The 24001-nt window shown below is 44.0% G+C and overlaps 2 protein-coding genes and 1 long non-coding RNA gene across 3 annotated transcripts; 1 reads left to right on the plus strand and 2 right to left on the minus strand.

Moving 5' to 3' along the window:
• Positions 1–966: 966 nt before the first annotated feature.
• LOC307237682 (protein crumbs homolog 1-like) lies at positions 967–8028 on the minus strand (the record flags this gene model as incomplete). Its single annotated transcript, XM_080010442.1, has 7 exons — positions 967–1231; positions 1632–1754; positions 2025–2940; positions 3926–4091; positions 4830–5380; positions 6290–7267; positions 7980–8028. 7 exons carry the CDS (start codon positions 8026–8028, stop codon positions 967–969), a joined length of 3048 nt encoding a protein of 1015 aa, XP_079866568.1.
• A 3589-nt stretch (positions 8029–11617) lies between these two features.
• On the plus strand, positions 11618–20186 carry zbtb41 (zinc finger and BTB domain containing 41). The gene is made up of 11 exons (XM_080010562.1): positions 11618–11755; positions 12396–13628; positions 14721–14928; positions 15038–15107; positions 15398–15545; positions 16648–16777; positions 18198–18293; positions 18433–18539; positions 18837–18942; positions 19304–19392; positions 19528–20186. Exons 2-11 carry the CDS (start codon positions 12422–12424, stop codon positions 20157–20159), a joined length of 2793 nt encoding a protein of 930 aa, XP_079866688.1. The 5' UTR covers positions 11618–11755; positions 12396–12421; the 3' UTR covers positions 20160–20186.
• Positions 20187–20286: 100 nt separating this feature from the next.
• LOC307237797 lies at positions 20287–22024 on the minus strand. Its single transcript, XR_013844412.1, has 4 exons — positions 21845–22024; positions 21352–21522; positions 21174–21202; positions 20287–20901 (listed from the first exon to the last, which is right to left on the minus strand). It is a non-coding gene; the product is annotated as an uncharacterized lncRNA (long non-coding RNA).
• Between the last annotated feature and the right edge of the window lie 1977 nt (positions 22025–24001).

The following is a 24001-nucleotide window of genomic DNA, read 5'->3' on the forward strand; positions in this document are numbered from 1 at the left end:
AGGAAGAAATGCGGCTTCCCGTCACCGTGATCAGTCATGTCATAGAGCACCTGCACGATGTGAGGACCAAGCTGCGTGAATGCTTCCCCATCCCAGATGTGCAGTGCAGCTGGATCAAAAACTCGTCACCTAAGCCAGACAACAAGGATCAGCTTGTTGCCATGCAACATCAGCTTCTCATGAGGGGAGTTCATATTAATGTGCTCCTGTTAATGTTAGTTTTGTGTTATGAACATTACGCAAAAGTTTTATAGATATAAGGTTATTTTCAACCCACCCGTTTTTGTTTTTTTTTGTTTTGCTGCTACCGCACTGTATGAAAAATAACAAAAAAAAACTATAGATATAAAATATACGTCCTCTGAGAACGCACTGTTTGGCTCCCATATTACTTCTGGTTGGATGTGGGCCGCCGACACTTTTGAGATTTTCAAGGCGGCCGCGAGTGCGAAAAGGTTGGGAACCGCTGCTCTTTAGTATGGTTTTCCCCATAAAAACCAAATATGCTTTCATATATTTTGAAAGGAAGAAATTGTGCAATTTATGATGTACATGAATCTGTTCACAACAGTGAACTATAACTCGCTGACTGAAAATTAGAGTTAAATGCGTAAACATACATTTAAATTGCAGATAACCATAACCTCCAGGACAGATCCCTCCATCCACATGGTTTGGATTTAAAATCACAGTTTCAGAGCATAATTCTCATTTCTCTTGTTAAATGCTCTTTTGACTTGAGGCTGTTAGGTACGACACGAGAGGCTCTCCATAACCATCACTGGCCACAAAGAGAAAATCATTTCGATTTGGGGAAATTGGTTGAGTGTTTACCACTAACTCAACAATGCAACAAAGCCACTGGGTTGAGACTGGTGGCTGTTGTAGATTATCCCATGATCTCCATATCTGGTCCTTAACATCTGCCAGTAGTCCATTTTGTGCTTTTTAAAGCTAATTTAAATCTCACATCGGGTCTTCATCCTCGATCTCGAATCCCCAATCGATCTCTGGGTCGTCGTCCAGGCGTAACACCAGGTAGGACACGAGCTGGAACATGTTCTGCCACAGGGCCAGGAAGACGTACACGTAGAAGTCGTTGATGTCGATCTGGCAGTGGATGCCCGAGTAGTTGATCTCACACGCACACTCAGAGCGGTTCAGGCTGTTGATGCAGAAGCCTCCGTTCATGCAGGGCTCTGACGCACACTCATCCACATCCGTCTCACACCTGGGGAGGAGGGACAGACAGGGGAGTGAGTGTGAGTGTGTGTGTGTGTGTGTGTGTGTGTGTATGTGTGTGTGTGTGTGTGTGTGTGTACGTGTGTGCGTGACAGGCAAGAAAAATTAAGAACAGCAACATGAAGTAGATGAAAGAAATTGATATTTTTGTGAATTTGATCAATTTGTGCTTGGATTTGAACCTTTAAATATATTTAGAGATATTAAATCAAGAACTGAATTTGAAAAAGAACCATTTTTCAGTGTAAACGCAGACGGCAAGAAACAGCGAGGGACTGTTATAATGATATTCATGTTTCAGTTCTAAGTAACACCCACGGCTGATGTAGCTGTTGGTGTTGGTTTTTTGTTTCGGGCATAGACTGATATTTTCTTTTAGCACCATCTACCATTGTCCCACGAAGCCTGGCAAACAAGTGCAGGCGTTCTCTCCATCAGAACAGGTCCCTCCATTGAAGCAGCTGTAATTCCACCTGGTGCCCGGGCATGCAGATACAGGCAACTGTGGAATTCTGGACACATAAAATGAATTTAAATCCAGAGAAAACTAATCAAGTGAGGAAGGAAACTGCAATGAGAGTTTATCACATCTGGGGGAACGTACGGATTCATGTCGATGTACCACGGTACGTCAGGAATCTTCTCACTGTCGTAGGAAAGGGAAAACGTTTTTTTTTTTTTTTCTTCTCAATTTAAATCCGCAGTCCGTCTCGAAGGTCGGACATTCAAATTCGTAATGGAAAATTCTGAACTCATACGGATCAAGCGAAGAGAAAACATACTTGCAGTAGCGTCCTGTGGTGTTGCGGGGGCAGAAGCAGGCGTAATCCCGTACGCCCCGAAGACACGTGGCCCCCGCACTGCACTGGTTGTTCGCACACGTGTCGATCTCCGTGTCACACCGGGCACCGGCGTGCCCCGACTCGCAGACGCACTGGAACCCCTCGGCCAGGACGGTGCAGTTGCCATGGATGCAGGTGTTGGAGGCACAGTAGTCGGTGGGGTCTTGGCACAGCGGGCCGGACCACTCGGCGGGGCACACGCAGCGGGACAGGTCGAACAGATCGATACACACACCGCGGTTCCGACAAGGGTTGGGCGAACACACGCCGGACCCCCGGCAGCCGTGTCGCAGGGGGGGCTCGCCGGTGACGCTCATCAGCACAAACTGCTCCTCCTGCGGCCGGGGCAGGTTCAGCTGCCTGTCTCCGTGGAACGGCAGGGAGATGCCTCCGATCTCCACGGGGCCCAGGCACCCGGCCAGGTTACCCCCGGCGTCGGGGCCCCTCCCGCCCAGGAAGATGTCTACTTCTTCTCGGAGGAAGTCCAGGCTACCGGCGGGGTCGTGGGACACGTGCGGCTCCTCTCTCTGCCCGTCCACCGCCATCATCCACCTGGAGGTCTCTCTTTCGACGCTGAGCTCTAGGGTGTGCCATGCACCGTCGCTGATTGGGCCTGAGGATCGCAGGGTCAACCCTGGGGAATCTGTCGTGACCCCGGCCTGGAGCTCCATGTGAGCGTGGGAGGCCCGGAGGGAGACGGTCAAGTAGCTGGAACCTTTCTCTGCATGGAGCAGCGTGGCATCAGGCTGCCGGGTCCGGAGCCGGAGGGAAACACCAGTGAGGCTGCGAGTGATTCTCCCATTACCTCGGTAGTACAAGACAGCACCATCACCCCCAAGTGTCACATTGGACTGACCTGCAGGAGCAATATTATTATTATTATTATTATAATAATAATAACAATAATAATAATAATAATAATAAATATATTATTTTTTTTACAAATTATATTGCATTTTTCCTCCCACATCCCCATGTTGATCTCTGATTATTGAACTTAATACACAAAATAAGACCATATCGACAATCCAGATCGAATGCTGTTGAATGCTGTTTGTCACCAAGGGTAAACATGGTACCTCATCTTTAGACATAATCAACAAAAAACAAATACTTTATTACTGTACTTAAGTACATTTTTCAAGTATCTGTACTTGCACAAGTACAGATACTTGAAATATTACGTTAAAATTACGTCATTACGTTTCAAAGCAAATATCTATACTTTTTACTCTACTAAATCGTATTACTTTAGTTGTTTGTTTGTTTTTTATCTGGATTTATATTTATATACACTTAGTTTTGAAAATATGGATTTATATCCATGTACATTCATTAAATCAGGATTTATATTTATATCTATCAAAAGCAAGAAAAATGAGGATATGCTGAGCAGAAAGGAAGGTACACTACTACTTAATGCCATATTATAGACTTAGACTGAATATGATATGTAATAAGTACTTTTACCCCTAATACTGTAAGTACATTTAAGAGCAAGTACTTATCTATTTTTAAGTGTGTGTGTGTGCTCGCGTATTTGTACTTCAACTTAAGTGAAAGCTCTGAGTTCTTCTTCCACCACTGATATGGAGGCATGTGGCGACGGAATTAATCTTCCCCTGGATTAGCGGGGTTTAAGTGAATCCTGCATGGGGTGACTATTTCACCTCGCCACACACACACACACACACTCACACTCACACTCACACTCTCACTCTCACTCTCACTCACTCACTCACTCACTCACTCACTCACTCACTCACTCACAAACACACACACAACTAAAGACATACTCTGCAAGCTATAGTGGAGGGGGTTGTCTTTCATAAAACACTCACACTCAAAGCCATGTGAGACCAGCTGGCAGAGCGCCGTGGGCGGACAGGGGGACAGCGCACACCACCTCATGTTCTCGCAGCGTTGCCCCGCGGTGTTGGGGGGGCAGTTGCAGGTGAAGTCGTCCCAAATGGAGTAACAAACTCCCCCATTAAGACAGGGATTCACCTAATCAAGTGGAAGAAAAACCCAAACTAGAACCAAGCAGTATTCCCTTGTCAGTTTCACCACACGGTTCCTAGCTTCCTGGGTCAGAGCAGAGCTCAACGCAGACCTTATCAAAATATTGGTTCCCCTCGTTGACAAGCGTCCACAGCACAACTCTTTACGGCGGAGAAACTTACCACTATGTTGCAGCTCCTGGCGGTGCAAGGCACTTTATATTCTATACCCCAAAAAATTATCCTGTCTCCTGCATTTTGAGCTTCATCACGGTTGTATTGACTAAAAAAAAAAGACTAGAAACAGGAAGTGGCATTGCTTCCTACTTACTATCAATGTTACACTTTGGATGTACTCTGGTAATTGCAAAAACTAGTTTCAAACAAAATGTGACACTACTGTGACACTACTGTGTACTGTTCATAAGCACTAAGGAAGGTGTGAGTATAATGTGAGTTTCCCGTTTTTCGAAGAAAAAAAACGAGATTCAACTTTTTAATCTTATGGCTCCAGACTGTGCCCCGGGGAAGTGCATTTGATAATGAGAGCAGTGAGAAGTTGCACCAGAGTGGTAAGTTTCTCAATAGCAAAGCGTTGAGTGGCGAGTTGTGCTGGGAACAGCTATTAATGATGGAAACAGGATGGAGGTCTGAGCTGGAAAAGCTACCCTTCAAAAGTGCTCTACCTTGTGTTATAATGATTATCGCCGTCGGGGGAGGAATCGAGACAGCTACAGCTACTCACAGCACATGCGTTGTCACTGCTGCAGCCCCGTCCGATGTTCACAAGCTGCTTCAATCCATACGTCGGCACGGAGCTGGACACGGGGAAGAACTGCAGTCGTTTGCTGTTAATCCTCAGGTCCTGCACACAGCCCTTGAAGTAGCTACCAAAGGAGGAAGAGGCCCTTGGGTCCGGGAGACCCCCGACATAAACCAGGTCCCCGGGCCGGGCCCAGACCAGCCTAATTGGAATAGATCCCTGGATTTGTGCCGACTGGTATAAGATGGCCATCTCGTGATCCAGCTTAACGGTCACCAGGTGGAAATGGCCGTCGCTGACCGAAACTTGGCCCGTCAGGCTGTCAAAGTTGTTGACCTGAACTTTGACCCTGCCCCGCTCCAGCCACAGGCGAAGGTACTGACTGGTGCTGTTGGCCATGACGAGCAGCAGGCCGCTGGGCCGCCTGGTGCGGACAAACATGGACACGGACATGTTTTCCCCGGGACGGTCATCTAAGGAGAAAACCGAGAAACTCTCTGCGTCTTCTGATCCAAACCGGCCGGTGACGTACTCTGTGCGGGTTCACAGAACGAGGAGGCGGGGATGACACTTTGGCATTATCATACAGTAGTAAACCAATTATAAGGAGGAATAATCACACACGGTATACTTTACAGAGTGAACATCTAGCGAAGTATGTTTCAATTACTTCTGATTATTTACCGCTCATCCATTACATTCTGTTTTTAATTCAATCAGTTTTCTATTGAAAATAAAATGCAGGCTCCGCGCACTGCTGTAAATGGGAGCAATCGAATCAATTGTTGGGTGTGTGTGTGTGTGTGTGTGTGTGTGTGTGTGTGTGTGTGCGTGTGTGCGTGCGTGTGTGTGTGTGTGTGTGACAGGCAAGAAAAATTAAAAAACAGCAACATGAAGTAAAGGAAAAAAATTGATATTTTTGTGAGTTAGATACATTTGTGATTGGATTTGAACCTTTAAAGCTGAGATATTTATATATATATATATATATATATGCGTGCGTGCGTGCGTGCGTGTGCGTGTGTGTGTGTGTGTGTGTGTGTGTGTGTGTGCGCGTATGTGTGTGTGTGTGTGTGTGTGTGTGTGAACGTGTTCCATGTCTATTTCTGAATTTCACGTTTCTTTAAGCCGTGTCCCAGGTGTTGGTGAGTTATATCCTTGCTGCCTGGCACTGTGTCTGAACTGCATGTGTCTTTAAGCTCCCTCTAAAATTCTGCTGACTATATTTATCTTCCCGTAGGGCGCTAATCCTCGGGATCTCACCATTGAGAATCGCTGTGAAACTGAATGAATGCATCAAGAAATGTTGTCCAAAAAAAATAAAAAATAAAATCACACATTTTGTCACTAGTGAGTAGTTTGCAGTTTCAAAAGAGCCCACCGGTTTAAAAAATGGCTCTAAATAGGGTTCAGGCTTTCGAACCCTTTGACCTCCTCCTTACCCTCTCTGCATTGGGGACCCTCGTAGGGTCTGTGGCACTCACACCTGGAGCTCCTCCAGCCCTGGCTCACGCAGCGCCCGCGGTTTTGACAGGGGTTGTCATCGCACTTGTTTTTGTCACTGCACCCCATGGTGACGTTCGTCTGGGTGTCTGACTCTGCCGCCGTCCAGCCGGGTACCACCAGCTGCGAGTCCACCAGCACGTCGCGAAAGCAGCCGATGAAGGCGGTGCGCGGGTCAGCGACACCGTCTGCCCTGTCAAAATCCCAGTCGGGGGCCCTCGCCCCGAGGAAGAGGCTCTGGCGGAGCGGTCCGGCATCCGGGACGTCCCCGGACCCCTGCACCAGCAGCTGCCTGCTCTCTGTGCCGGTTTCCCTGGCACAGCCCCCGTCGGCGCAGAGGAGCCGGATCAGGCTGATCACACCGCCCAGTAACGCCTCCACCGTGTGCCATTTGTCGGTTGACACATCGTCCGGGAGCTCCTGGACCAGAGTGCTTGACCCTCGACCTCTCAGGCTGCTGAGGCGGAGCCGCCCGTCCAGCAGCTCGATGGTGAGCAGCAGGTCGTCCACCCTGCGCTGTAGGAGGGTGCCGACCGGCCGCCCCGTCCTGAAGCTGAAGGTGACGCTAAGCGGGGCCTCGGCGTCCAGAAGCCGAGTCTCTATGGACATGTACCCGTTCGTCTCGAAGGAGAAGGCGGTGGCGGTACGGCATCGGGGGCCCTTGTAGCCAGCGCGGCAGATGCACGAGTACGTGTGCTGATGGTCCACGAGGAGGGGCGAGCAGATCCCTCCGTTGTCACACTGGAAGTCATCACAGCCAGAAAGTGTCACCGCGCAGGTGTCCCCACCGTACAGGCGTCCGTTTTGGCTCTGTTGGGAGCATAGACATCTAAAAGCTCCGTCGTGGCTCTCACAGGTGCCTCCATTTTGGCACGGCCGTTGTTCGCAAGCGTCGACGTCCTCATCGGAGAAAGTGCCTGGAAAAGGGATTTGATTTTTATTTATTTTTTTAAGAAACCGTTCAAGAGTAGGGGTAAACACTGTGGTCCTCATTGCACTCATTTTTGGAACACTGAATTAGGAATTAGTCAGAGTTTAATGCCGAAAAAAACTGGGTTGATTGAACTTTCAGATTAAACTTTTTTTTTTATTTCCCATTGTTGTATTTCACAAATAAGACAAAAACAATGACTAATAAGAGCTATGTACACAAATATAATATATTTGAACAGGAAACACATACGACTGCCTCAAGAACATCTAACAATGAGTGAAGGAAGAATGTTGCAAGTGACCGAAGCCATACATGGCATGTTCGTCACATTTACTTTAAGGAAGCACCATAAGTACACGTTGACTGCTGCAGAAGAAATGCTAGAAAACACAAAAATTAATAATCAAAGGAATATGTATCACATTTACTTTGAAATAACCTAAATGAGATTGTAAATCAGCAGGCTAGCTGAAATTATTTGAATTCTGTAGGAAGTATCATTAATAAAATAAATAGTAAATGGCATGCAGATTGCCAGGGAATAACTGAAAAACAATATTTATCCATATTTTCTAATAATGGAAACAAATCCCGCAAGCACTGAATCAGCAAACCACATCATATATAGGGTTAGTTATATCCACTGCTGATCTGTGTTTTCCACACATCGAGAGATTGGAAAGGGGTTACATTACCTGCATAAAGCGAGCATAAAATCCAAATCTGTACGCTGAATCTCAACATTGTCGTGGTCTTCTTAGTAAAAATGATCACACCTCCATTTTACCCTAAAAGAGCAGTGGAGAACACCTGTGTGTGAGGCTCCATCCCCGGCTTCGCTTCGCTACTCATGCATCCAGTGTTTGCTCTGAGGCTTGGGTCACTACACGCCAGATAGGTGGGATTAGCCCTAAGAGACTTAGACTGTCTTACTTACTGAGAGTTGGCAGCAGGAGGGGGTTCAGAAAGCTAAATTGAGCAACTGCAAACACTTTCCCTGGACACTGGAGTTCTCACATTGACTTACATAAGAGACCGTCTTCTGGGAACAACGTAATGAGCCAATCTGCTGGAGGACAGTGGTGTAACTTATCACATAACAGTGTGTGGTTAAAAACGCACACAGACACGCGTGTGCTAGTTGACTTACTTTGTTCATTGTACCAATAACTTATTATTATTATTATTATTATTATTATTAGAGGTCCAGCCCCATTGCTATTGTTAATGAAAAACTGGCGTCAGTAGTCTATGGATTTCATAGATCCGCGGCACTCACAGACCAGGTTAATAAAATTTGTATTCAGGGCAGTTCCGACATGCCGTCGTCCAAGTTGGGTCCAGATCGTTCCATTTTTGTGGAATGATTTCTTAAAAAATTGTATTTTTTTAATCATCGTCGCAACGTGCGCGCACAAAGGTCACGTGATAGCGTTGCAGTCTAGTGATTGGTGAACAACCGCGGCCTCACCAAGATGGCGGCACACGCATATGTATGCTGCAACAGAGAACTCCTTACGCGCATGTGCAAATTGACTAAGTACACAGATCATGCTAGTCAGTAACCCAAACCTTACCAAGATACCATCTGGCACAGATATAGTTGCAATCAGACTATAGCTTAAGGAATATAGGACACAAACTCTTAACCATACAAAGTTTCAAAGTGACAGGTATTATTTTACCAGAAGACAATTGGATTAAATAAAGAGCAGTGTGTTAAATGTCATAAATATATACGCTTCTGTGGACAACTGCCACGCCCCAAAAATAAAAACTCAATAACATCACTGTCAGAATTTATAGACATTAAAGAGATATCAATGCCAATTATAATAACTGGTAACAATAACCATAAGCAATTACATAATACAATACAATATTTTCATTCTTTTTGTTTTTGGGTTGCCTTGCAGACATCTCATAGAAGCCCAAATTCCAAGGCAGCAAACAAACGTTGAGCAGAACATGATGCTTTACTTTGTGGAACCTCTGAACAAAACTGTTGACAAAAGGCCAAAGTAAGGCCTGCAAAAACTCAAACTCAGAAAGAACGACTGGAAGAATGCAGACAGAAGATGCCACGAAATCTCTGACAACATTCAATACAGGTGAAGTTCCTTTAAATGTGCCTGTTGATACTCCACACATCTGTTAAAAGAGGCTCATTTCATCAGGGTGATGCAGAGTTGGCACACTCCAGGAACAAGCAGCGTGCAGCTATCAGTTTGACAGCAGTACTTAAGCGCAAGACCCAAAGTATTTCCAGTTTATCAGTGGGTTCTTGCTTATTCCAAATAGTTTATTTTGACAGACCAAACATTTTGCCTATGTCTATGATCTGATGTTTTAATCCTTAATATAATTGGTGCAACTGTGCTTTACTCTTATTGACTCTTTATTTCCTTTACATTCATGTTGAGAGCAGCAGAGAGGACTTTGAAATAGATGCCTAAAAAGCACAAATTGATGCATAAAGGACCCCCCAGGCCCCCACTTGATTTGTGTGCCCCGGGCATGGGGCCGCTGGCAAGGTGTCCCTTATTTTTCCACATTGAAGGTGGCAACCCTATGTGCAGTGGCTCAGACCTCACCAGGCCAAAATGAATGAACTTCTGCAGTCACAATTTAACGAAGGACCGACTACCCTGGACCCTGCATATTGCTGCCTGCACCCATTGTTATGATTATTATGATTATTATTATTATTGTTATTGTTATTGTTATTATTATTATTATACATTTAATTATTCTATAAATGCAACTATTATAGACAGTATATTTATGAAAAGACAGGTTAAGTTCTACCGCTATGCCTTAAACCTCCGTACTTAGAGGGAGCCTGCAATAAGTCTAAATATTGGAAACCAAAGCCAGTAAAATGTCTCTGTCATGACAACGGACGCTGCTAGTCTGAATTATTGGTGTCAAAATGAAAAAATATTATTAGTTATGAATTAATATGAATAATACCATATTTTGTAATCGTGCTAACTTATTATCCTCAAGACAGCTCCTATTTCTTTTAGATGTATTGTCTGGATTAGATTGGATTAGACTATTTTATATTTGTGGTAATAATCTCATTTAAGATGCAAGATTTTGTTAGGAGTTACTTCAGTACACAGCATTGTATTGCTGTTTATCAATTAAGAATAGTAAAAATATTTGGCTCATATATTGATTATCTAAGTAATAATTTGGGACAAAATATGACCACTAGCACAACGATTCTACTGATATACTCACTTTGCATTATGATTTTAAATATTGTTGCTTTGAAAAGAAAATAATAAAAAAGAAGTAAAATAAAAATGGGCCCTAAGATGAAAATTGAGAGTTTAGATAATTACATACATTTGTTTACAAGTTCATTTTAAACACGTACAAAGAAAAGTTATTGGAAAAAGTTTAAAGTTAGTATGTTGAATCCCTACAATAGCATGCAGATTAAATCTCCATTTATCTTGCCAACTTGAAACCGGTCTTCGCAATTCATTTTAAGGTTAAGAATGCATCGTTCTCACACTCCAGTTATGCCCTTAAATCTTGTTTGCATGAAAAGGGTATTGTTTACCTGCTTTTTGTCCATTGCATTATTTACCCTTTGAATTTATACCTGTATATCAACCCAGAGGCCCACATTTTTAAGCACTAAAACCAGGTTATCCTATTTAATGAGATTAGGAAATTTGGCCACTGAGCTAAATGTGTTTGGAACCCGTTGCACATGATCCATTGGCCACTGCTGAGGCTGCAGCTGCAGCACATTCAAATCTGCCTCCAGTGCCACAGGCCATGAGTTCACAGACATTAGTGAGGTTGCACGTATGTGTTTTGTATGAAGAATGTCGTGATAATATTTGTATAAAAATATACACGTATATTTTTGTGTACAAATGTTTTTTTCACGGCAATTCATTCGATATGTAAAAAAAAAAGTACAATAAAATAAATAATAAATTCACAAAATATTTGTACCCTCCGAAATTCCTTCGGGGAACGCGAGGGAGCCGTTGACCCCACTCTGTGAACCCCCGCCGCAGACTACGGCGGCGGCCCTTTCTGACTACATTACCCATCATGCCTTTGGTGTGGCGGGGTGCATTTTAATGTTCCACTCAGCACATTCCTCTCTACGTACAAGCGCTTCATACGTATAATTAATATATATATATATATATATTTTTAGTTTGCACGGAGACGGACGTAGAACAATGAATGGATATTAGCTATTGTGTTCAATTCATCATTCCATTTTTTTCTTCTACGTCTTTCGCAAAGCGCCTACACAAAGCCGAAAGGGCCGACAAGCCGCGCGGCTAGTTCCGGCCTGTGCGCGACATTTCTCGCAGAAATTGAAAAAGCCGAGGCGTCAACAAACAACAAGGAAATGACATTTGTTCCCCGGAACGTCGAAGAGTTACTGCGCGGAGCTGCGGCTTTGCAGGGCGCCGCCCGGACCCCTTCGGTAAGTTGTGAACAACGTGCTTGTTTCCAGAGTAACAAATAGGGTCGTTTGTCAACGCTCTCCCTGGAAAGGGGGGGCCCCTCGCACGCACGCCGGGGCCGCTCAGCTGCAATCTGTAGGGGCCACATTTCCCACCTGTTAACCTCCATGTTCTCCAAAATATCGATATACATTTTACAGGGGTGTAGTGTAGTAGTTGTTGTTTTCCCCCCCGCTCGTTGTATGTGTACCGCTCTTGCCTAGAAACATGTTTTATGTTCTTGAAATTACTTTTATCCAAACGGGTATTTCTTACATAGGTATAAACAAAAACACGTTGCGTCAACTCACTAGCTACTACTACTACGACTACTTCTACTAACTAGAAAAGCAAAAGTTGTGTAATACCAGGACTATTCAACAATTCACAGTAGTTTGGCAGAACGTGAGCAAGCAAACGTTTCGTTTTGAGCGATAGTTCACTTTGTTTGGGCCGCCAGTTGAAGAAGCCTGTACCAGGGGCCCTGGGGGACTAGGGGAGGGGGACGGCAATTAGTAATGTCAACTCTGTTGCAGCTCAGTGGCGTATGCAGCAGTTCAGACAAGTACGAAAGCAACTACTACAACTTATTCACTTCTTCCCTTGTCGGACTGCGATAAGTCTGTGACAGCGCATCGGACAAAGCGATGAAGAGGAAGCCGGACCACCCTCAGCCCTCCAGGCAGCGAAGGAGGGCCATTGGCAGCAGAGGCCGTGCTGGTGCGAAGGGCACAGATATGGTCCCCAGCGCTCCGTCACCTTCCGATACGGCGCAAGGGCCAACCCCGCCACGAACCAGGCAGCTGGCCATGCCCCAGCACAGCCTCAGCCTCCTCAAGTTCTTGAACGAGGACAGGATCCGGCAGAGGTTCTGCGATGTGTCCGTGTCCGTGGGTGGGAAGGTCTACAGCGCCCACAAGGTGGTGCTCGCCCACGGGAGCAGCTACTTCCACGCCGAGCTGTCCAAGAATCCCGACAACGGACGTGTGACCCTGGACCACGTGGACGAGTCCGTGTTCCAGCATCTGCTCGGCTTCTTGTACACCTCCGAGTGTGTCGTCGCAGAGATGGAGCTCCCGGCTCTGACGGAGGCGGCCCGCTTCCTGGACATGATGGAAGTTCTTAAGTTGCTGTGTGAAGAGGCGGGTGTCCGCCCGGCGACTGCTATCAAGAAAAGTGGGCCTCCTGAGGTGGCAGTAGAAACAGAAACAAGAGGCACAAAGGTCCGAGACCCTCCTAGCACTATGTGCTCCCTAAGCGGCCTCAGGTTTTGTACTGCGAAGTCCAGGGAGAACCGTCTGGCTGAGAGTGATAGTGGCCTCCAGCAGGCGGAGCCAGATAAAACAGTGGAGTTGTCAGCGGAGAGGACTGCTGCTACACGGAGGTCAGCTCGCAGGCGGAGAGCACCCGCCAAGTATGAAAGACATCAAACGGAGCACTCTGAGGGAAAACAAATCACCCTATCGCCCGGGGAGCAAGATGAGTATGAGGGGGAGGAAGAACCGAAAGGCGAGGTTGTCAAAAAGCAAAACCCCAAATTGGGTGCGAGCGAGACGTCCGAGCCGGCCCAGGAGGAAGCCGATGAGGGGAGGGAGGAGAATGAGGACGGAATGTCCGACAAGCGGCCGGCTCTCCCGGTTCGTGAGCCGGGCGATGGCGAGTCTCCGGAGGGTTCGGATGGAGAAGCAAATAGGCAGCAGATCGTTCCTGAGACGGAGGCGAACACCCCGAAAGGAGAAGGCTCCAACCAGGCACCGCCCATTTACCCTGAGGGCTTGGCACCAGTCATCCTCCACACCTCCAGCAAAAAGATGCTCAAGTGCCCCAAATGTGACAAGACCTTTGACCGCACAGGTGAGGATCATGTATTTGAATGAGGAATTTCTGTTCTACTGTTACTCTTCTTCGCGATTTTGTCTTTTTACACTTTGTTTTCTCCTCTGTCTGCGTAGAAGCGTGTCGTAGGTCATTTATATTGTTTATTTATACGTATAACATTTGTTTATAACACGACTCAAATGATCCAGCCTTTTGTTATATCGTTAGTATACAGTATGTTTGCTCAACACGTGAGAAGGATAAACCTCATGAGATAAAGTGAAGACGAGTTTAATAGTATCTTCAATGTTGATGCTCTATTTGTGTCACTGCTGATAGATCTGTAGAATTTATAGAATATGTAACCCAGCGGAGGTTCTCAACCTTTTCTAGATCACTTTTTTTTTGGAGCCAGCACCATCACCATCACATTTAGGTCTATAAGAAAAAGAAGAATCTTGTTACAGTACCGTACAAAATGACAGCTCAAAGTGCAGATGTTGCGCATTGCATCTTGGGATCATCTTTTGTGTATATTTCACTAGTGGTGTAATGGAACGTAGTTGATCCCCGAGAATCAAGTGTGATTCGCCTGATTCCGAACCAATTTTTGTAAAATTTTGTTAGTTATAAACGTGAAAAATGTGACATGATGCTGGAATTGAATCCAGTTACTGGGGTGGATCTAATCAGATTTTTTTAATTCACTACCATGTTTAAAGGGAGGTGGTATCATTTTTAAGATTTTATTCAAACGTTGGACATCTTGAGTGTTGTTTTCACTTAAGTCTATGGGCAAAAAATTCTTGCTTTCGGTGTTTAATAGAATAAATGGAAAGCGAAAAATATATTTGTCAATTTTTTTAAATTTAATTTAATTTTTCACTGATGAGAAAAATGATCCGATAGGTGACTCAAAACCGTGATCTGGACTGTGAGTTTTGTGATCCGTTGCACCCCTATATTTCAGTCACTGAAATGTCCCACATGTCCCCGATCTGGCAACGTTGACCCCACAAGCCCCCAAAGAACGATGTGACTTTGGATAATAGAATTGACCTTTCATCTTTCTTGTTTCATGCATTTTTTTCTGTTAAGCGGGGGAACTTTTAATGATATTTTTTACAGGGAAGTATGAGAGTCACACCAGAGTGCACACGGGGGAGAAGCCATTCCAGTGTGACATCTGTCTCCAGCGCTACTCCACCAAGTCCAACCTCACGGTACACAAGAAGAAGCATGGCGCCGACACGGCTTTCCAGGAGAAGGAGCACAGGTGCCCCTTCTGTAACAAACTACACGCAAGCAAGAAAACTCTGGCCAAACATGTCAGGAGGTGAGCGGCGGAGGGAGTGAAATATTTTCGGCCTAGATATAAGGCCTGGCTTTGCCCGACCAATAGCTGTTTGTTTTTTTGTTTTTTTTTGTGTGTTGTTGTGTGCCAGATTTCATCCGGACGACATCCAAGAGTTTCTCACCATGAAGAAAAAGAAAAGTGAAGGATGGAAATGTGCCGTAAGAGCTTAATTATAATTATACCGCCGTTCAATCATCGTCCTACAGCAACACACGGGTGACGTCCACGGTAGTTCTCACAGAAATAGAATCAAGGGAGATTTGGGGAACTTCAGAACCCGTAGGTTTACTTCAGATCTCTTTGGTTAACGCTATTTTGCTTCACGATATATTATAAATATGTTATGGTTTGCAGTAATTCTTCGTCTTCATCAGTTGCCATTAATTATGTCATTAATTCATGATGAAATCATCAATAAATGTTTTTTCCACCCCTCCTTGTGAACCAGGTTTGTCTGAAGGTTTTCACTCGCAGGCCTCATTTGGAGGAGCACATGATCCTGCACACCCAGGACCGGCCCTTCAAATGCACCTTCTGCGACGAGCACTTCAGGTCCAGGTTTGCCAGGCTCAAGCACCAGGAAAAGTACCATTTAGGTGAGGAATGGGCCCGGGGGAAATTAATACATTTGTAATTGATACTTTTTACTTCCTATTTTTGATTTATTTGTTATTTATTTCATTTATTTAACCAGGTTAGTCTCGTTGAGATTCAAAATGTCTTTGACAAGAGAGACCTGGAGCCAAGACAAATCACACATAACATACATAACACATAAAAGTACAATACAGTATAAAACATTATAGACCCATTTACACCTTGAAAGTGGAAATCTAGTAAATTCTAGTAAATAGAATTAATACCAAATGTCCTTGACAAAACTGCAGACGAGGGAAATTTAAGTATTTAAAAAATAATTCTCCTGTGTTTCTTCTTTTTTTTTTAAGTATGAGGTACATATACTGTAAGCTGTTGCGCGCGATCCACTGTGTGGTTCTCCAAACAAAACCGATAAAAAATAGTGTTTTTATTGTAGATGTATTTATTTTATTTATCTTTCAGACCTTGACATGAAACAAAAAGACCTTGGTGCGGTGTCCCGAACGCAGTGTCGGCAAGGAAAGTCTGAACAAACATTGTACACTCGTAGAGCTAATATGATTAAAGATTCATGCAGCTGGATTGCTGGTTTCTCGCCTCAAATTTGTTCAGAAACCATTTTTGGTGGACTGATAAAGTGAAATCAATGAAAGTTTAGGGAATAAATACGACCAAATCCGTAAAATTCAGACCCGACTGAATCACAGGATTCAGAACTTGGCTCACAGAACTATGGGCGTGGCAGCTAATCCACACACACACACACACACACACACACACACACACACACACACACACACACACACACACACACACACACACACACACACACACACACACACACACACACACACAGAAATACCCCGTTTTGGAACAGGGTGGGTTACAGGCATGTTAGAATGGCTCGAATGCATCATGGGGGTTATGTTTTTAGCAAAAAACTTCGAAAACATGTTTTGGGGATCTCAGAGACAAGAGACCTATCTCAGAGACCGATATGAACTTGTTGAAAGGGGGCATAATAGATCCCTTTTAATCATCAACTAAAATCTAATGTTTGTGAGCGCTCCGGTCGTGGATGTTTTGATTCCATTTCAGGTCCGTTTCCCTGTGGGATCTGTGGCCGACAGTTCAACGACACTGGGAACAGAAAGAGGCACATGGAGTGCACGCACGGGGGCAAGAGAAAATGGACCTGCCCTGTGTGTGGGAAATCAGTGAGGGAAAGGTAGCCGTCCTTGTCCTTAACTCATCCCACGCAGGCTTCCATACTTTCTTTATTATGTCCTATTCAATCTGATTTTGTCCCCCAAACCCTTAAAAAAATTAATTAAAAAAATTACTTACAAAGCAAAATAAAAATACAAGCTGCAGGCACGGGGTCCAGTTTAGTCGTGTTGGGTGCGTTTTTCAGTTTCCCGGGTTCTCTGAAACGCAGGACGATTTTCCGGGGTTAAGTTGAGCGCAGCATGGGCTCCCCCCGGTCTGTCGTCTCCTGGTGGCTCATCTCGCAGAGCAACGACCATGCGATCTACGCAGCGCAACCCTCCCGTCTTTAAAATAACCCTCCATGTTTGCCTATAAACCAGAACTTCTCATTGTTATAACTCACCGTGTTGTCTGTGGAAATAGAGCTGCGCTCTCAGTGACCACTGGCCGTTTGGTGCCGTGTCGGGCACGTAATTTATTTGTTGAGTTTTTTCCTTGGATGACATTTTCAGTAAGTTGCGTTTCCACGAAAAACAAAAAAACCTTGTGGTATTTCTGTGACTATTTACCATTGAACGGCTTCTATTTTTCCGACACCTCGCTGGATCTTGAACCCATCAGTCACACATTTCAACGGTTTCGAGTGGACACGTTGACTTTGCTTTTGTGGACTACTTTTTATTGTATTTTTCATTAATCCGTCAAAGTAATGTGTACCGCTTATTTAAAATATAAATTGAACAGATCTACTGACCTCTACCAGGTAGGAAGCTTTATAAATATACACTTAATCGATAGTTTGGTAACTTCGGACAAGTATATAGTGACCGAGTCCACGTTGTACACCGGACAGGGTCCAGCTGGACATTCGCAATCAGAATTTGCACATTTATAGTAAATACTATGATACGTCAAAAAGTCTCTTACTGTAAATCTCATCTCGTTCATTTTATTTACGAGTTGTCATGTCAATTACTCAAGACAGCTGGCAATTTTGGGTCAAAGTTGTTCGGTTTTTCCATTATCTGCTCCGTTTGTCAGATTGATTTGGATGAAATTTAAACCACAAGATCCTTGTGACGTTTTTTTTACCACACCTCAACCGTGTTTGTAGCTTCTGCCGAAGTATGTGTTCCAGATAGTTTTAGCCGAGTTGGACATATTTGGGTGTGAAATGTATTGGCTCGTGTCCGTAATGTAGATCAAATTAGGTCGTTTATTTTGCTAATATCTACTTTGTATGTGGATTGATTTGGATGAAACTTCAACAATGAGGTGTCTGTGATAACGCGGTTCCAACACGACGTCAACCGTGTTTGTGTTATGCCGAAGTTGGTGTCCAGATAGTTTTAGACTTCAATATTCCGAGAATCTTTCCCCGAACAATAATAATAGGGCTATTACAGGCTGGACCCCTAAAATAAGGTTTCTGCTTTTAGGACAACCTTGCGGGAGCACTTGCGGATCCACAGTGGAGAGAAGCCTCACCTCTGTAGTATCTGTGGCCAGAACTTCCGCCATGGCAGCTCCTATAGGTGGGTTTGTTGACATTGTTGATCATTACTTGAACTCTTTCTCAGTTTTATTGAAAATATCTCTAAGAAAATAAGAAAAATCTCAGTGTTGGTTAAATAATCGAAATGTTTTTATTTATTTGTTTGGTGGTTTTTGCAGGCTCCATCTGAGAGTCCACCATGATGATAAGCGCTATGAGTGTGATGAATGTGGGAAAACCTTCATACGCCATGATCACCTCACCAAGCATCAGAAAATACACTCCGGTAGTGCTAAATTATTTCGGTTTGGATAAATTCATTTTGTGCAATTAATTAAAATTACATAAATATTTCAAAATGCAAAGTTTTGCTTGAGTAGTTTGAATGATCAGAGATTAGTTTAAAACACGATAATAAATTTGCCTGCTTCTGTGCTAAAGTGCAGATTTTTTTTTTTTTTTTACACCCCTCGGTCACAACAAGGTTAGAAGTAAATGGAAACTTGGAATATGGAAAAACAGTGACAATTTGGAGAAGATTCTCAGAAAGTTGAGTGAAAGAATCTTGCTTTTTTGTTCCTAGGGGAGAAGGCTCACCAATGTGAGCAATGTGGGAAGTGCTTCAGACGTCCTGACCATCTGACTGTCCACTACAAGACGGTTCACTTGGGAGAGAAAGTCAGACAGAAGTATGTATCCGGCAATTACAGGCCAAATGACTGTTATTAAAGATGTGATTGTTTGGATGGTTTCTACGGCAAGCAGGTATGGTCATAGTGTCGCATAGCCAATGCTTGGTTTCCTGTCCAAAAGAACGATGGCTACATCTGGGATTATTATCGCTTGAATCTTCGCAAGCTCAAATAATCCGTATGCAGTCCAGTCTCCAGTTATCATTAGAAAGTGAGATAGCTGATAAAGTAAGATAAGATGCAGATTTATATTGGTCAACCGATATCACACCGGAAGTAACACAGAGATTACCAGGGGGAAAAAATGAACAACATTTTACATTGGAAATATGAATGCTAATGAATGATATTTTCACAGATATAAAACTGCAATGCACGAGTGTGGGGTTTGCAAGAAAGAATTCAAAGGAAAGTCCAGTCTAGAAATGCATTTCCGGACACACTCTGGTAAGATAATAGATTGTCATGGAAGTGAGTAGACTACATTTGTCCTTAAATAGAAAAGCAGAAGTACTAATGATCTCGCTCGATAACAGCGGTTGTTGATTATTCCTATTTATTTTTTTGTTCCCCCCCCGAAAGGTGAGAAACCTTACAGGTGTCCTGAATGCGACCAGACATTCCGCATCAAGAAGACTCTGACCAAGCACATGGTGATCCACTCTGACGCTCGCCCTTTCAACTGCCCCCATTGCTGCGCTACCTTCAAGAGGAAAGACAAACTCAAGTGCCACATGGACCACGTGCACAGCGCCAAGTTCGCAGAGCAGCCTGTCTGCGTGCTCGGCCAAAACAAAATAGTCTCCCTTCCCTACCAGGAAACGTCAAAGATGTACCAGGTCGAAGCCAAGTCCGCACTGCAGGGCGCCGCTGCTCCCGCCCAAGTCTGCGCGTCGCTCACGTTGGTCCCCGTCCAAATGGCCGGAGTCTCGGCCGGGCAGGGGGACATGAGCGGCCCGGAGACACCTCTGTCCTCGCAGCCCCACGTGCTAGCCATGCAGGCACAGGGCCAGCAGCAGGCCCCCTACCAGGCCACCGCAGACCTGGCCTTCCTGGACAAGTACACCCTCACCCCACAGCCCGCCAACATGGCGCACCCCATGCGGCCCAGTCAGATGCTGGACCCGCGGCAGCAGTCGTACCTGGGGACGTTGCTGGGACTAGACTCTGCGCCCTCTGGGCAAAACATCCCCAGCGCCGATCACACCCACTGAGCACGGCGCAGCTGGCCTGTGCGTGTGCGCGTGTGCATGTGTGTGTGCATTTTCAGCAGACTTATAGAAGTTATTTCTTTTTTCCATGATAGGTCAAACATCTGAAAAAAACCCTCTACGAATCAAATTGCATGTTGGGCTTGGAGGAATCCAGTTTAATTATCAATACAGCTATTGAGAGGTTTTATACCTTTTCCATCAACCTTGTCAATCAGTAACAAGTATTGAGAGTACTGTAATTACATTAATAATCGCACAGCAAAGTGAAACGGGGCCGGTGGAAGTTTCGCAAACTTGAGCAAACATTTTGCTGCTCTGTTGATGGGAAATTTCGCGGAAATCCTCAAAGTTATCAGTGATCCTTTCCAGAACGCTTTATAGAAAAAATAAAGCAACGTTGCTTCATTTATTCATCAAGGACCTTATAGAGAATTGAGCCAGTGAAATTTCCAATTAATTGTTCTATAGGAGTGAATATGGACGATCCATCAGCTTTTCCTCTTTACATAGATAAAAAAAAAAACTTGATAGACTTGTAGCTTTTTGCAGTGAATTACGTTTCCACCGTTAACCATGGGGTTACTTCATGGAAATATAATCACGTGAAAAGTAAGTGCTGAATTGTCCACAAATAGCCAAAAACATCTTCCATTTCACAGGTCACAGTAATATACAAATCAATGCTGGATTTTTTTGATGGGTAGCATTGGGGGTCCTCCATGGTACAGGCTCAGCACAGTCCCTGAAAGACAGCAGGGGTTTAGTTCAGATTCAGAAATAAAAAATATCAAAAGGCAAGATTCTTTGTATTTAATTTTGTATAGTACTACATGCATATTAAATTCATAGTTAGTTTAATTTGATTCAGAAATTAATATCAAATATGTGTACTGTAATTAAGGCTGCTATTTGAATAAACGGAAGACGGGTTAGGTTAAAAGTTACACAATAAAACAAATATCTGGCGCAACCTAAAAGAGATAAGAGCACTTCAGTGAGTAAGGCAATGAATACCTGTGGTATTGTACCTTAATAGGTCCCACCTAAATGGACAGGTGAAATATTAGTATACAAATTAAAGGAGACATTTCAATTTGTACGTTTAATCCACAAAGGCTATCCAGATGTGACGGCCGGCGTCATCTCCTGTGTCAGGTTTTGTGATTCATGTGAGGGGTTGAGTTGTACTTGCATTGTGAAAAAAACATCACTCCATCGCTGCAAGTGCCCTCCATAAGAGATGACCTTCGGTCATACAGACGCGTGCACCAAAAATGGGCACTTTGTCCATTTATTAAATAACGTATTTCAGGCCGCTGTTCCATTCCAGAGATATCAGCGGCGTTCACGGCACACGTAGGGTCTGCGTGCAAGGAAAGAGGACAGAAAATGAGCCTCGCTCACCCAGCTCCCTGGGCGCATTGCGTGGGTTGTGCCCAACGATCAAGTGCCTTTGCAAATGCACGGCGGCCCTGAGAGCTCCACGCCCCGCAACTCAAGGACACGCAAGCAAATAGACGAAACACAAGCAAGACACGGTGAACAAAAACGCATCGACACAAACGCTGACACAAAACGAACAGCACACAACAGACCACACATGAACACGAAACACGAACACTAACGCACAAAACAAAACACAAGCACATGAACGCAAACACATGAACGCAAAGGCAAAACCATACCACGGAAGTGAGCCCCGCCGGATGCAATGATCAATCTGCAATTAAACATATGAAACTAAATGATTTTAGTGTCTGAAATGACCGATAAGAATTTGTAGAAGTTGAAACCTGGAGCCGCAACTATCACAGAGCAGTCCCGCCACGCGAGACCACCGCCTACAAATCCCCCGCCTGCTTCCTCCATGCAGTTCATAAATAGAAAGAAACAGCCTTCATATCAATGCACCGTTTTTATTTCAGCCATTTAAGTGCGACGCTCCAGCGAAAACAGCTTCCAACGGCTCCGTCACAGTGTGGCGAAGTTCGCGCACGATCCAAATCTTTTGGGTGAGTGAACTGAACTGAATCATTTCCTGAAACGACCCATTCATCAGTTCATCAGTTCATCAGTTCAGTTGCGAGCGAAGGTGATTCGGAATCACGTTCAGTGATTCAGTGAATCAGTGATTAGTTTGCGGGGGATACACTCAGAAGTGATCAAATCCCCCGTTTCACCCAAAAGATTTGAATCGTGCATAAAACATAAAATCCTTTAGTTTAATATATCTTACGGCAGTGTTACGGTTGTGTTTTCTGTTAATGCGGTTGTGTTTCCCATTAATGCAGTTGTGTTTTCTGTTAATCCGATAGTGTTTTCTGTTAATGCGGTTGTGTTTCCCATTAATGCAGTTGTGTTTTCTGTTAATCCGATAGTGTTTTCTGTTAATGCGGTTGTGTTTCCCGTTAATGCGGTTGTGTTTTCCGTTAATGAGTGTGTTTTCTGTTAATGCAGTTGTGTTTTCTGTTGATGCAGTTGTGTTTTCCGTTAATGCGGTTGTGTTTTCTGTTAATGCGGTAGTGTTTTCTGTTAATGCAGTCGTGTTTTCTGTTAATGTGTTTGTGTTTTCTGTTAATGTCGTGGTTTCTGTTAATGCGGTTGTGTTTTCTGTTAATGCGGTTGTGTTTTCTGTTAATGCGGCAGTGTTTTCTGTTAATGCAGTAATGTTTTCTGTTAATGCAGTAGTGTTTTCTGTTAATGCGTTTGTGTTTTTTGTCAATGCGGTTGTGTTTTCTGTTAATGCGTTTGTGTTTTCTGTTAATGCAGCAGTGTTTTCTGTTAATGCGGTAGTGTTTTTTGTTAATACGTTTGTGTTTTCTGTTAATGCAGTCGTGTTTTCTGTTAATGCGGTTGTGTTTTCTGATAATGCCGTTTTGTTTTCTGATAATGCGGTTCTGTTTTCTGTTAATGCGGCAGTTTTTTCTGTTAATGCAGTAGTGTTTTCTGTTAATGCGTTTGTGTTTTTTGTCAATGCGGTTGTGTTTTCTGTTAATGCAGCAGTGTTTTCTGTTAATGCAGCAGTGTTTTCTGTTAATGCCGTTGTGTTTTCTGATAATGCCGTTGTGTTTTCTGATAATGCCGTTGTGTTTTCTGATAATGCGGTTGTGTTTTTTGTTAATGCAGTTGGGTTTCCTGTTAATGTGGTTGAGCTCTCAGGGCCACCATACAAATGGGAGGGTTGGACCAATCAGAATAACCAATCAATAACCAATATTGATCATGAATATATGAATATATGTATATGACAAATGAATTCTCACATTATTGCTATATACACTGGGAATACATTTAAAATGCTTATACAATATGGATTTCTAAATGATTGTTCTTCATATTCAGACATAGGACATTTCCAGAAAGTGGGAAACTTTCCCAAACGGTAGATATAGGTTGTTATTTTTAGTTTTATCTCTTTGTGAGCCAGGTACTTAGTGGAACGTTCTAATTTATTTGGATGTTATCCCATTCTTTTGAGGCTTTTTGACAGAGGACTTTCAATTTCACAATAAAATCATTTCATTGATTAAACCCCCATTATTATAGCTTGTCTTATTCTGACTTGACCCTCGAGAGGTTTGATTTACATTTAATAAATCAATGCTGTAAGCACAATGTTCACTTACGGCATGGTGCCGGTCGGGTCCAGCTTCCATAAACGCAACGGATGCTTTTTTGTGCATTTGCTTCCACATAATATCCGTCCTTACATTCATACGTTAGTTTGGAACGGGCTGCAAACCGACTCTGAGGCAGGTGAGTGATCACTGCATGGGATATTTTGTCAGGGGCATCGCACCCGCCGGTGTCTCCTGTGAATAAAAAGAAAAATGGAAACACAC

This window comes from Zeus faber (assembly GCF_960531495.2).
Source record: "Zeus faber genome assembly, chromosome: 12".
Lineage (NCBI taxonomy): Eukaryota > Metazoa > Chordata > Actinopteri > Zeiformes > Zeidae > Zeus > Zeus faber.

Bases quoted from the DNA above. Each gene is read 5' to 3' on its own strand.
- zbtb41 (XM_080010562.1), top strand. From the start codon at position 12,422: ATGAAGAGGAAGCCGGACCACCCTCAGCCCTCCAGGCAGCGAAGGAGG. The intron at 16,778-18,197 runs GTAGCCGTCCTT...TTCTGCTTTTAG, and splicing joins GGGAAATCAGTGAGGGAAAG to GACAACCTTGCGGGAGCACT. The intron at 18,943-19,303 runs GTATGTATCCGG...ATATTTTCACAG, and splicing joins GGAGAGAAAGTCAGACAGAA to ATATAAAACTGCAATGCACG.